The sequence below is a fragment of the Daucus carota genome, chromosome 7 (assembly GCF_001625215.2).
Source record: "Daucus carota subsp. sativus chromosome 7, DH1 v3.0, whole genome shotgun sequence".
Classification (NCBI taxonomy): Eukaryota; Viridiplantae; Streptophyta; class Magnoliopsida; order Apiales; family Apiaceae; genus Daucus; species Daucus carota.
Genome location: NC_030387.2, coordinates 24,191,761 through 24,206,701, shown reverse-complemented (window position 1 = coordinate 24,206,701; position 14,941 = coordinate 24,191,761). Strand labels below are relative to the sequence as shown.

General features: G+C 33.3%; 1 protein-coding gene across 15 annotated transcripts; it reads right to left on the bottom strand.

The window, feature by feature from the left end:
- Nucleotides 1-810: 810 nt before the first annotated feature.
- LOC108193282 (uncharacterized) lies at nt 811-12,796 on the bottom strand. Of its 15 annotated transcripts, XR_010285593.1 has the most exons (11): nt 12,494-12,796; nt 11,138-11,173; nt 9,855-9,887; nt 9,344-9,429; nt 8,095-8,163; nt 7,266-7,432; nt 6,195-6,318; nt 5,769-6,117; nt 3,118-3,837; nt 2,227-2,691; nt 811-2,140 (listed from the first exon to the last, which is right to left on the bottom strand). XR_010285593.1 is itself a non-coding variant. In XM_064081272.1 (8 exons), the coding sequence occupies exons 1-4, from the start codon at nt 10,726-10,728 to the stop codon at nt 9,410-9,412; spliced, it is 276 nt and encodes a 91-aa protein (XP_063937342.1). In that variant the 5' UTR covers nt 10,729-11,131; the 3' UTR covers nt 4,762-6,117; nt 6,195-6,318; nt 7,266-7,432; nt 8,095-8,163; nt 9,344-9,409. The 15 variants fall into 15 exon arrangements, 2 of the variants coding, with proteins under 2 accessions (XP_063937342.1, XP_017215367.1); XR_010285596.1 differs by lacking the exons at nt 811-2,140; nt 2,227-2,691; nt 3,118-3,837 and adding exons at nt 10,407-10,602; nt 11,303-11,434 and having other exon boundaries at nt 4,762-6,117; nt 12,494-12,767; XR_010285594.1 differs by lacking the exons at nt 811-2,140; nt 2,227-2,691; nt 3,118-3,837 and adding an exon at nt 10,407-10,602 and having other exon boundaries at nt 4,762-6,117; nt 9,344-9,445; nt 12,494-12,759.
- Between the last annotated feature and the right edge of the window lie 2,145 nt (nt 12,797-14,941).

Genomic DNA, 14,941 nt, shown 5'->3' with positions numbered 1-14,941 from the left:
GAAAATCGTCTTAAACGTGGAAGAATTGAGAGCAAAAACGCAAAGCAGTAAATGAAGGCAGCAGCTACTGCTCCTCACGGGGCATCAAATTATATCTCCAATAAGAGGAGTCAACAAATTTCAGGTTGTAGGAGAAGCCACAAGTGAGTGTTGAGCCTGCACCATCCAGTGTCATGACCAAAGTTCGGCATATATATGAGAAATATACGAACCACTAGTAGTCGATGTTACAGCATTGTCAAGGAAAAAGTGTAACGATATTGTGACCTTGGACATGCTCTTGTAAATATATACCCTTAAATGAGCATGGGGCTATCTTTGAAAAAATTATATCATTTTGCAAAGCATAAAGCCAGTGCTTAAGAAGATTGCATAGAAAGAAAGTGATAGTTTTTTTTATCTAACTTCTGTTGACCGAATTACACAGGTGTTGATACCTAATGCAGCAGAGAGATCGACAAAGTAACAAAAAAGCCTAAGGTCAAATACTATAACTGGAAGGAGAGTAGCAACTTGCAAGATGAAAAAGCACAGCAGATGGCCCAAAAATTGAGTAGCAACTGCAACGCCTTAAAGAACAAAGGAGCAAATGCAACATCAAGAAAAAAATAGCAGTGGCAAGCACTCCTGTTTTTTGCAAGACAGCATCTTCCAGCCAGTAACAAGACAGCATCTTCCAGCCAGTAACAAGTGCATTCAAGATTCAATAATCTATCATGATTTTTAATCAGATAAAATCAACATTGCTACTGTTAACTATTTGTGTACACAAAATGCACTCCTGTTTTTTGCATTTTTTTTGGACAAGCATACAAGAAATTTCTTTTGTTGCACTACAGAATTAATAAGCACACAAACATAAAAAATTTCCTTCTAGACGAGGCATACAAAGTCCACCCACTGTATGGCATCAAACATATCGAATTTGGGAATTTTTCACTATAGTAAATACATATCACAGAGTTTTAAACTGGTAAAAATAACAAGACACCTCTAAACTTTTGACAAAATGCAGTCACAAAAGTAATTATCTCTCCTACATACTTCCCATATTACCAATTCGTCTTGAATAAGAATTATTAATTGGATTCACCGAGTTAAATTTTCACTTCAAGTTTGGAATAAGGTTATTCTCAACAGTTGTAAGATCAAGACATCAGAGTGATAATTATAGTTCTTAAAAAACCACAATGTGCACAAAATTATAGCTGCCAATCATTTCTCACCCCAATTTCAATGATAAATTCAGAGTTTCTGATCACTTTGGGAGCAACGCAAGCGGATTCTGAGATTCAATCTGCTTTCGTGCTGCAAGGACAGTATCTTCATATATAGGTTTGTTGAAGCATTCTTGGCATGAACATGGTTCCACACAGTAGACACCAGCAGCGAAGCACTCACAGTAACTGCAAAGAGAGCAGCATGTTTATTATTAACACATCTTGCAGCACTTTAAAATAGGTAACAAGTTGCTGCGTCAGAGAATTATTAGTGACACTCTACCCGTGGAAAAATATCACGCTTCTACATAACTTTTCATATTACAGCAGTTTCCCTCACATTTATGAACGCTCTTCTATATTTAGTTAGTTGTATTAACATCATGATTTTTAAACTGAATGGAGAATAATGGAATTTTCTAACCAGTGTGCATCCAACCCCTTGCATTGAGAAGAATGTACAATGTTCATAAGAGCACATTTATCAAGTTTATAGAACAAAAATAGTCTAGCTTTTAACAGTGCTTAAATTTGAGGATTATTAGAGCTATAAGTAGAAAGTAGCTGCTTTATAGCAGACACAACCTTCATTTTTTATTAACTTTACATTTGAAACTAACCGCTTTCAATATTGGATAGAGCAAGCTTGAAATTAATACACAAAAGAAAGAGTTCAAAAAATATATGCAGAAGACTGTAAAACATACTCTGATCAGATGAAGAATAATGATCAAAATCCTAAACCATAAATCCTTAAAGTTTTATTAGTGCAACAGCAAGAACTATACAGGCAACCAAAAGTAAAGTGCTCAAGGAAGTAACTCCCATATCATTTAAGAACTTACAGCTGTAAACACTTCGATTTCTTACAGTTACAACGCTTACAAGCATCATTTTCTCCGTCGCTGCCCGATTTATGCCTGAGAGTTGTATTTTATAGTGTCAGATGCATACAAATATGAAAACCAAGATCTTGAAATAACACATCCGCAAGTAAGATATTTACCTCTTCTTTTTAGGGCTACTGTGATTTAAACTTTCAGTGACCATGCATCCTGATCCTTGAGCAGCATCTTCTGCCATTAAGGTTCCATCTCCAATAGGACATATGTCCCTATTTGAAGAGCACATAACCAAAGCACTGTCTAATATATAAGCAGCCGAGCCAGACACACTTATTGGTTGTCCTCCAGGGACCAATGTTTCATGTTTCACAACTTTGTGGTCCACTGATGTTGCCACAAGAGTATTCAAGTGCAAGCCAATTCCTGGTAGTCTGCATCTTGGGATATTAGATACAGGCTGTAGAGGATCTACACATTTGTCACTGCAAGCAGTATTCTCGTGACATTGCAATAACAAAGAAGAACTACAGAACCATCATCTAAATGCTTCCGGCGAGAACCGACCATCTCAAATATCAGAGTATCAGACAGCCTCTTCTCATACCACGTTGCAGATTAGATGCAATCTATGCAGAAAAATAAAAATTGATGTTTTATTGACTTGAAAGGATTCCTTTAAATAACACATAAAATTTTAAAAATTATATTGGAGGCATATAAGCAGTACACTACTAACATATTAATTCTTATTCCATGGAGAGTTTAACCAATGAGGTGTTAAATCCCAAATAAAGGAGACCATTTTAAATTGATTACAGTAATATTATAACATAATTGACAAAACCTATTTCCAAAAACAACCAATGTTTTAGGGGAATGTAAGACAAAAACCTTAAAATACATCTTTCGGATTTCCAAATTTATTAAAGGGTATTCGTAATGTCTGATGGATTCCGTGTAATGCTGGACGGAAGAAAACATACATACGAAAAATATAAAGGAACAGATACAGCATTCATTCTAAAGAGAGATGGCAAATAGCTAAGCCTCACCTCGTTGTCCACTTTCTCACTTATGTCAACAGCTACAGACTGGCTACCTCAAACAGGGATGTCTTGATCATTAACTGCTTCTATATTTTGGCCGCATTCAAGGAGAGAAGAATTGTTATCAGGACCAAGACCAACAGCATTCACAGCTTCAGAAATTTGCATGATATCAGTCAGAGAGGTAAAGTCCAGGCAATACTGATCTGACCAGAGGATCAATTAATGACTTTGAATCATTAGGTGTATCAAACAGTAATAGGTCACCTTCATCAGAAAACAAGTTATCCCAATCACATCCTGCAGCTTCTTTATTTGCATTCGATAAGGCTTGGCCCCTCTAGATGTACTTCTCTTTCAATATTTTCTTTTCCTGAGCCAATTTCAACATACGAACTGACTTCTGTAGAAGAGCCACCCAATTCTGTCACACATCTGATTTCCATGCCATTATTAGAGGTTCCATCACAATCAGGGCCAACACATTCGGCAGTTAAGTTTTGTGGAAGCTCCACCACAACACTTGTATCATAGAGCGGCTCAGCCGATGATTCGCTAGCTAAGCTCCCTTGATCAAAATGTTATTGTTGCTTACTATTCTGAGCAATTTCAATAGCTTCTTCATTTTTAGTAACTTTTTCTTCACTATTACCAGAGAAATCGGTTTTTGATGGATCAGAGAACTGATGCCTAAAGTAAAAAATTGGTGGAAAAGACAGGTGAGTCCTGCATTTTTGAATGTTATCTTGTTAGGATAAACAAAATATCAGAGATATAGAAGGCAAAAGTAAGTTATTATCCGTAAGTAACCACATTTGGAAGCAAATATATGAAAACTACAATAAACTAGATGACTGACAAGGCAAATCTCTATGGAAGAAAGCCACGCTTGGCATTGTGAATACATAATTTATATCCCAGCATAGATTGTTAGATCCAGGTAGCTTTTGAATGAACTATGACCATAAGATACTCAGACTGAACTTAATAAGAGTCCGTATACAACTAAATCCACTCATAAACAAAATGACAGAGTGATATAATGCTACTAACAGAAGTCTCTGAATGTGACGCTGCTTAACCCAGGTCGATTTTATCAGGACAATTGACCGTAACGACGGAGGTATCACCAGAAATCTTCCCTTTCTCAATGAAAACGACGGCGTCCCAGCACGGAATCGCCAGTCTCCGGCGTAGAGAAAACAGAAAGCGACGGTGTCTTGATAATTAAGGCTACTTGATGTATATTAACCTTTGTTGCTGCATAATATATATATAGTAATATATTACATTTCGATTAAGTATATTTTAAATTTAGGTGCTACGAGATAAACAAGATTTTACATCATCTCTGTCATTACTAATTTTTGTCTCAATTTATATAAAGAATAACTGGGATGGATATTCAATTTCATAACTGGAATGTTATTAGAACAAAATTTGAAAAAATAAAAAAAAAATTATTGTCAGAAACATGATTTTTAGTCGAATTATTATATATTTATATACATAGATGATGTAACATGGATAAATAATAAGCTTTTTCATGATAAAAATAATAAGATTTTTAATTAGAAATATTTACTTAACTTATAAACAACAAAAATGAATGAATATATTAATTAGTAAACAGAAAACATAACAAAGAAATTGATTAAAAAAAATGTATCTATATTATTTAATTATTTTAAACGGTCAGTAACAAGACTCCCGCCCAATATATTGGGCCCGCTTGGGCACGCCATACAGACATTACATACAGTTTGTTGCAATACATACAGCTACTGCAACTGTTCTTGTTCTTCAACTTCTTCTCATCATCTTTCTTCAAACGAACTGTTCTTGTTCTTCAACTTCATCTTCTTGCTATCATCCTGTTACTTAAAAGTTCATCTCCATGGCAAAGACAATGTCAGAAACTAAACCAATCTCAATTTCCCAGTCCCTTATTATCATCCTTTTGGTTTCAATGGCTATTTCAAACCCACCAGCCTCAGTTCCTGAAGAACAAGAAACTCAACATTGTAACCACACTCTCCCTGTTCTTGGAACTGCAATTCCCGTAGGACCCCCATCATCAAGTTCTTTGTCAACTTTCAGGCCTCCGACAAACGTTGACAACACTTCTTTTCTCGCTACCAGAACCCCTCTACGTTCTCCCACCTCTTCTATAAGCCCACCATCCGTTCTTGCAACTTCGATTCCAGCAGACCCCCCTGTATCAAGCTCTTTGCACTGTTTCGGAAACACTGTATCGGAAAGCAACTCTTGCCCATCTCACCAATCCCCTGCACCTTCTTTTAACAGTATGGAGTCTATGGACGAAGAATACATAGTCGTCGCTGAAGTAGATGCCTCTGAGGACCCCTCTCAACCTTTTCCTTATGCTACTGCCGAGTCAAGTAATTCACAGCAAAATGAAGTATATGATGAATATGTAGTTGCTGATGAAGGAGGTGTATCCGAAGACCTAGTACAGGAAGATGTTTTTACTAATTCTTTACACCCACAATCTGCAAGCGATTCTTACCTCATTCAGATTTCTACGGAAGAATCCATCACTATAATCCCAGATTACATCGCCACATTAGCTAAATGCGATGATGATATTATTGAATCCAGCAATTCAAAAAAACATGAAGATGATGATTACATACTTGTTAAAGATGTCTCCAAGGACCCGACACCGGAAGTTAATCGTGTGAGGGCAGCAATCGAAAGAACCTTTAAAAAGTATTTGCCAGCTGATCGACGTCCTAATGCGGAAGCTGATCAACTAAGTTACAAATTAATATCACATGAACTGCTGAGAATTTTTGGAATTGGATTCCAAATCAACATCTATATTCCTCTCAACAAATACTTGAAGCAAGTGTTGGATGAATTGCCGGAGGGAAATGTTGGTATAGAATATGCAGACGCAATTGAAAAAATTGCCCGCAAGCTCCTGGATTTAGCTGCGGCAATGAAAAGAAATACAAGCTCTCTTCCAACACTAGAGGAACCCTGAAAAACCAAGAAAACAAAGTTCAGCATTTAGACAGACAGACTATACTACTGTATCAGGTTTGGTTACGACTTACGACTGTAATTTTCCGGTGTCTGTTTGTAGCTCCTTATGTGTATCGTTTGGAACTACTTTAGTATCTCTGTATTTCTATGTTTAACTGTGTTTACTCTACTGCCGTTTGTCAATGCACTTGAAACCTGCAAAGAATTTGACAGTAATGAAACAATTATTAGTAATGAAACAATTATTAGTAATGTGTTTACTTTACTGCTGTATTTTGTACTGCTGTATTTCTATCGTTTGGAACTACTTTAGTATCTCTGTATTCTATGTTTATCTTCTTCTTATCATTGTGTTATGAATGCTCTATGCTGATTTCTATAAACTCTTCATTAACCAATCTCTAGGACTTTACTGAAAAAATCAATACAAAATAAGAAACCTGCATCTTGATCTCCCTTGTTCCACAAAATAACAAGTTTCTGATTAAATTTAATAATAATAATAATCGTTTTTCATTTGAATGTCTATATTGGGGGTAATTGGGTCTTCCTTAACTATCTGCTGTCTCCCTTCGTCTCACAAAGGGAGACTTACATGTCTGAACAACTTATCCCTCCTAGTTTACTTGACCCAGTACATACTACATAACATGTAAAACATCAACTTACCCCCTAGCTCTAATCATTAAATCTGCAGAAAATGAAACTGCAATGAAGTGCTATATATTATTAAAGGTAACTAAGACAAAATCTTTAAAACTCCATGGAATTTCAAATTCACGATTTTATTCTTCTGGTAAGGAGGGAGGGAGCGCCTGTAAACAAAATCCTAGTTGTTATAGCTAAACAAAAAACTGACTCATGATCTCCTGTTTTTAATCATAGTTTTTACGAAAGTTTTAAAGTCGTCTTTCTGGTAAAGACATAATTAGGGGTTACAGAATCTTCATTCTAATGGAACTCGAGCAATGTTGATGAAGATACAAAATTAAATTCAAACTAAAAAAAAGATATATACAGAATTCATCTATAACACAATTAACTCAACATTGTTATGTTTATGTTTAACATGATGGGTTTTATGTTAAAAACAATTAATGTAATACACTAAATTACAGGGGGGAAAGAGTTGATGTACTTGCATTTCTATGGAGTTCCTTTTGAATTGTGTAAATAAGAAGAGGCTCCACGCCAGAGGCCAGAGCTGCAGCAACTACAAGTATTCGAAGTTTCAACCCATCTTGCCCAAAACATTCTTTAGGTCATTACTTTTGGCCGTTGCTAAATGCTGTGCAATTTTGGCCCATTACTGCAAAAATTTACTTAATATTCATATTTACAGTAACATGCGATAATATAGAAATTATTACAAATTTAAGAAGTAAAATAAGTTTGATAAGTTGTCTATGATATTAATTTTTATAATATAAAATTGAGTAATGCTGCAGGGAGTGAATTGGAATAAATTAGGTATAAAATTTGTTATTATATATGATATTGGTGACTTGTCAATGTAGAAAGTTTTGATTGATGTGATTAATGTATATAGGGATTAATTATTATTATTTACATTATAATTAACAAAAATATAATATATATTATTTATATCATTTTTTTAACCCAATCTGATACTTCTAACCAAGAGTGAGTGAACACCAGAATCAATTATGGTATTTACTACATATGACAGATACTTGTTTAAAAAATATCGTCAAGGAGTGATACAAAGTACAAACGACCTTATAACAGTGTATATATATAAATTTTTTAAAAAAAGTTTGTAAGTTTGTAACTTAAAAAAGTTTTTATTTGATCCTATCCCTATATTTTATATATATATATATATATATATATATATATATATATATATATATATATATCTATATATATATGAGCACAACTCAACTAACTAGTTAATCCTCTTTGGGACCCAAACATGGTGTGCATTCATAAACTTGTAGAAATACTCACCTTGGCTAAGTCGTCTTCACGAGAAGGCTACATGACATAACCAACCACTAGACCATCCTTGCCCATTGCCTGTTTTCAGTGAAACATTGGATACAGTATCAACCAGCACATATAAACAGTACTCCCTCCGTCCCAATGAATTGTATACAGTTTCTTTTTTGGGACGTCCCACCAATTGTATACATTCCAAAAGTAGTAAACTTTTATAATATAAAACATCATTACACTAATTACTTTCTTCCACTATCTTCTTTCTATAATAATATAAACACTATTACACCCACTACTTTCCAACACTATCTCAAATCTATTATTAAATATAAATGGGTCCCACCCCTATACCCACTTTTGATCCAACTTTACTCATTTTTTACACAATTTCTTGGTCTCCGTGTCCCCAACCATTTGTATACAAATGCCTGGGACGGAGGGAGTACCCTAGACATGGATACTTTTTTATAATGATGCAGTTTTATTTGGCAAAGAAATTCAATAATGAGGAACTGAATTGCACATATAGTACGAAGTGAATGACACATAAGTGAAGTTTAAAGAACTGTGGACAAGTAAGGTTTTGCAGATACCGGACACATTAAATTACAGAGACATTACGGCGACTTCCTTCTAAGAAGAATAGTACTTACGTTACGGAGCTAATTACCCCTCTTTGATTGATAAGTTGGATATATCTTGCTCTTTATCATTATCAGAAAAATTAATTCTTCAAGGACACTGAGTTAAGCTAATAATTTATAATTCTATACAGTACCATGGCGTCATGGTAACATGGTGAATCTTATAGTGCTTGTGTCACTGAATGAAATTTTGGCTGTGCTACTTAAAACAACTATGTGCTTTACAATTTCAAAAAATATTTAAATATACATGGACTTGGTCCAATTATCCATAGTATGCATATGGGTGAATGTGCTTCTTTAGGAATTACTAGAATCCTAAATAAATTTTTTATAAGAAGTGGTAAGGAACACCCTACACGCACAATCACATCATATAACAAGAGCCACAATTTGGCAATATGTGAAGGCATTGCAGGTTATGTTCCACAAATAATCATTGATAAAGTAGGACATAGTTATGACAACATAGAAAATAACTATTAGTAAATAGATTGCAATGCAACATGTTTAACTCGTACCATATCAACATGTTTCTAAAATGCAATAGCTTCGACTATAACCTTTAGTGATATAAAAAAGAAACAAATATGGATATCAATAGCATCAGCTACCTTTCTATTGAAACTGCATATAGTCATTGGTAACTGCTCTAGTTTGTCTATATAAAGCACACTGGATTACGCGCTGGTACCGCCACCTTCGATGCATGAAAACTGGAGAATGTTAGCCATGCACATCTAATTGAACCAATTGATTATAGAGTGTTAAGGTAGTCATGAAAACTGAAGAACGTTAGCCTTGCACATCTAATTGAACGAAATGATTAAAGAGTATTGAGGTAGTTCTGTCATTGCCTTGACAGTTAGGTGTTTGGATATGCACACATAAGGATCTACATATTCAAGGCACCATTTGAAGATAATAATATTGTTCATGTACTTGTAACTTAGTAAGGATAATTTTTTTTCTATTATAACATCCATATCAGCGGACTTAGCTGACATTACAGTTGATATACATGACGCTGCTTATATCTAAATTTTAAGGAAAAAACTACAAAATCTAGAGATTTAGAAGTTGGTCAAGATAGTGTTAGATGCTTGTAATACTGGAAACAAATACCTGTGTGACCAGCTAACTCTTCCCTATGTGATCCTGCAATATAAATCAACTCATCAGTGATGCTCGATTATGATCAGTCAATATTATACAAGTACACATATTAAAAACCAGAGAAATGCTAGAGCTCCTAAAAAAATTTCCGAAAGGTTTCTCAAATGATATGGTGTCAAGTATTTATTGGCCACTCAGTTATAAACATAATGGACCCCCATTGTGCACATGCACTCCAAAAAGTAAATCATGCCTGTATGTGATTCGTGAACAATTTGGGGTAAATTTTCAGGACCCCTAGCATTGCTCTAAAACAAATATATTTAACATGTTCTTCAGTTAATTTTAACATACATCTGATGAATTTTCCATTACGTATAAAATGTAAAGGATGAACTGGGCAACATATAGGAACACAATAAAGTGAAGTGTAACAAGGACATATATTATATATTATTTCTCTTCTGATTTCCTTCAAAAGTTCAATATGTCTTCAATTGTATCTCAAGTTACTGATGATGAGTTCAACATCAAAGAATGAGGACATGTAGTGCTACTCACTAAGGATAATAAACAGCCAACTGTTGCTTAGTTTAACAAAGGGTTCTGTGTTAATATCACTAGCTACATGCAGAATACGCCCTCCACATTCACCCCAGGCCCTTGCAACTTCTTTTTCAGTGACCTCGACGGAAGATGAATTCAATATGAAGATGTCAAATGAGAATTGCTTCAAGATCGTTTCCAGAAGTCTAACCTATACCAAATAAATTGAGTATTCAAGAACCACGGCATAAATATACCAGAAATGATAAGTTCCACTACAAGGTGAACCAAGTAGCACTTTTATCCTTACAGTAAATGAACGGTCATTCACTTGCATAATATAGAAAGCCAGTTTTTTTATTGTCAAAGTGGAGGACTGATATCCAGAAAGTCAGGCCAGCATTTCACGAAAAAAAAAAAAAAGAACGATTCAAGAAACTTCGTAATGAAAATCAGTGGGATATCAAAGCAACCTGCAAAAGACATCAAATTTATTTCTGTGCCCGCTCAAAGTAAGAAAACAAATTAGTTAGTTATTTAAAACAAAGGTAAGTCTGCTAAAGACAACCTCAGAGGCATTTTTATAAAATTTATGGGGAAATGCAAGACGTATATGTTTAAATTGGATACAAGGTGTCAAGGTCATAGAAAGAGCATGTACTCCAGTAACTACACTTGATCTATGTAGCATACAACTCACTACAACATCACTTACAAAAAGTGTAAAACATAGTATAACAGATTACCTTCGGTGTTGAAAGACAAAGTGCATATGTTATCCCCTGCAAAAAGAAAATTAGTGATGTAGAGATCAGCAACCAAATAAACCTAGGGCGTCAGAGATGAAAACGAAGCTCAGCGCTGTATATACGATTATATTATCATCACCAACAGATGTCAACATTCTTTACCAATTTAGGCTTTTTGAAGCGAACGAGAAAATCTAAAACGCTGTGAAAAGCTCAAGATGAATCAAGCACATAGGTACAAGTCTTTTGCACATATAATTCGAAGCATCAGCTTATCCATCCAACTTGCAAACACTGGAAGAGAGGCTTGATATGTGAATCACTTATAGGATTACTACTAAACTAGCTTAAAATTTATATGTGAGGTTCTTAGACGATATTCTAGCAATAGAAAGTCTGTGAAATTGCAGTGCATATCCACTGAATTAAGAGATTAAAGAATTTAGACGCATGTGATGTGCTTGTGCAGGTGAGGACCAAGTATGAGGATCGTAATGCCCAGGTGTATCTTAAGTTAAAGATATCTATATCTATCATATCTTTCTTGAAGCCAAATTATTATAAATTGGTAGTTGGTAGTTTAATTTCTTATAGTATAATCGTTGGAACTATTAAAGCAATTAGATAAGAATCTTGGATTCAATACTGTGATGCTATGCTTATAAAAAGTACTTGCTAAATATATGATGAACATTACTCATCAAATAACCCGAAACAGATTGTGTTGCCGTCTTGCGTATTACTAAATAATCTAACCAAGTTCTGATGTTATTAAGATAGAGTTATAGAAATAAAGCAAAACCTTATTATCTTTGTACCACGATGCCGAGGGTTAAAGCCTAAAAAATTAAAAACAAATAGGAGGGTATATAACCTAATGAGCACACAGATATAACTTTAAATAGTTAAATACTGCACGGGCACATTTTCTTTTTTACAATTACAGGTGAAAACACAGTTCAATCTCACGATTTCAATATAAGAATAAAAATGTAAATATTCATTCATTAGTTTTAGGCGATTCCACTAATTGAAAAATACATCCTAAACATTTACAGCAGTTTGAACACAATTTTCTCCATTACCACCAAGCATAAAAATTCATTGGAGATTATAACTACGACCAGAAATAGTTGCAGCTTTTTTGTTTACTGCGTTTAGTTAAATCAATACTATTAATAAGTACTAACGAAATTATAACAAGTAAAGTAAGTATCGAATACAACTAACAGCTGCATTACTAATAATCAACACAGAGATGCACACAGAATATAAATAATTTAATATTTTTTTTGAGGCATTAAGACAAACAAGTGGAGTGCAAAATGAAAAGGAAGGGGGGATTATACTTACGGTGGGGATATTGGAATAACGAAGCTTCCGGAATAGAAAATCAGCTCCGGGTGAATCACCGCCTCACCGGGTGCAAATAACCCGTCGTCGTTCTGTGTATCAGCGGCCGAAACGACTGCGGAGCTCTCTAGAAGTACTCCCCTCACTCCATCAAACCCCATTTTAATGGTCTTACGTATTACTTACTCTATTTGAATTTACATGTCCACTTTCAAAAAAGTTTTTTGTTTCAAATTACTTGTCCACTTCAACTTTCAATACAAAATCATATTTCCAAAGTCAATTCTACTCCACATATCTCTTATTTATATTTTTTAGATTAATCTCACTCCACATATTTTGATCATTTCATGCAATTAATTTGTGAACAACCACTTTTCTTAAATTATGTGATTTTTTTAAAGTGGACATCTAATTTGAAACGGAGGGAGTACAATTTACATAAATTAAAACTAGATAAAGGTATGAAGGCTAATATGATTTGGAAAAAATAAATTTACTTTTTTTTTATCCATGATAATAATCTTACCCTCTGCGCTGAAGTATAGGTTGTTTGACTTTTTTACACGTATTTTTAAGTATTGTGACGGCATGTTTAAAATCATTGTTTTTGAAAAAAAAATCTGAATAAAAATATCAATCGTATATTTTTATTTAAAAAAAATTCAAAAATAATATTTTTAGCATGTGGTCAAAAGATTTAAAAATGCGTGCAAAAAATCAAGCGATTTATATTTTAAAACAAAAGAAATACTATGTAATTTTGGTTTCTTTTTAAAATAATAATAAATATATGAGGTTGTGTATTTGATTTTTCGGACAGGGCGTGCAATTTCAGACACAAACACGAATTCGACTAAGAAAATTAGAATTCAGGTCGTAATTTTTCCGATTAAATTGACCAAAATTATTTATCTAGATCGGAAATTTTCAGATTGGGGTTGAATTCTAGTTGACCAAAAAATAACTTAAACGCGTCATCTTTGGGTTAAATTCATATTATTTAAAATTACTTGAAAACAAAAATATAATATTAAAATCGTGTGTGTGTGTATATATATATATATTATTTTTGTAATACCTGTTAGTTAAATTTAATTAAATTTTATTTACTTCAATAAAAATTAATTTATTTGGACTAAAATAACATTTATTTAATATTTTCAAAAACATATATATTAATAAATATTTTGGGGGGGGGGGGGGGTTGTTGTTTTGTCAAGTGTTTTATCTTAATAAAATTTTTTTCCAAGAAAACATTACATCTCTGTTATCTCTCTTTTTTTTAAGTTGATCTCTTGACTCCTCGGACCTGTTTTTTAGGTAGGTTGACCGGATATTAAAAAGTATTATTTTTGATTGATTTTTTTTGTGAATTGAAATTTTGATTATATATTTTTATTTCTATAAAAAATTTAAAAATTATTTGTAATTACTCGATCAAATAAATTAAAAATGTATGCTAAGAATCAAAATGTTAAATTAAAAAACCACAGTATTAAAAGGGATGTATTTGATTGGCATTTTTTTTAAAAATCATTCATGAAGTCCGATAGTATTAAATTGAAATTGTTTAAAATCCTAATTGAATACATAAATTTAACAACAATTGTTATTTCCAATGACATATACGCTTAAACTGGTACTCCCTCCGTCGCTAAAAAAATTTTCGTTTGATATATCGGAACAAATTACTAATTTTTGTCTAATCTATAAGACTATATATAATTGTTGGTTTCGTATTTATAAGTACCAGCTTTAATAGGTAGGATGAAAATTTTAAATTTAATATTAATATAAAATCAAAATTATAAATGATCAAAAGCATGTGTTCACAACACGTGATAAAAAAACATCAAAAGTATCAAGGACGTAGGGAGTAAATAAAAACGGGTACGCCTTTAAGTTGCTTGCTGCAAATCAGCATCATCACTCATGTAATTCGTTATCACCTGGTCTTTTTGATGGATTTTTGTCTGTCTTTACGGATTTCGCTTAGGAGAATGCCAAGTGCCTTAGAATTTGTTCCAATTTTTTTCTCAGATGTATGTCACAATGTGTGTTTGACTACATTCATACAGATAAATAATAAGATTTTTCATATGTACATAAATCATTAAACTAAAATTCGTCACCGGCACATCATTTGATAAAAGAATTTGAAGACAAATTATGGGGTCTCTAACATGATATCTTTTTTCTTTTTCTTATCACTAGGGATTGACGTGGATTAGGATAATAATATACAACTACTAATTCTTCATCTCACGATTTTTTGGTTAGGCAAAATGTCATAATAATTATGCTGGCCGTAAGAAATGAAATATGATTCCAAATAATTTTGAATTTTTTTGCTATTAATTAAACTTTCACCGACAATTTGTTTCTCATATTTAAACATATATTTATGAACTAGAGTCTTTCAATATACATCCTGCTCGCGTATTA

Coding starts and splice junctions, on each gene's coding strand:
- LOC108193282 (XM_017359878.2), bottom strand. CDS start 10,728: ATGCAAGTGAATGACCGTTCATTTACT. Junction 10,603..10,701: donor TGAATGACCGTTCATTTACT/GTAAGGATAAAA, acceptor TATTTGGTATAG/GTTAGACTTCTGGAAACGAT. Junction 8,164..9,854: donor AGAGTTAGCTGGTCACACAG/GTATTTGTTTCC, acceptor CACTGAAAACAG/GCAATGGGCAAGGATGGTCT.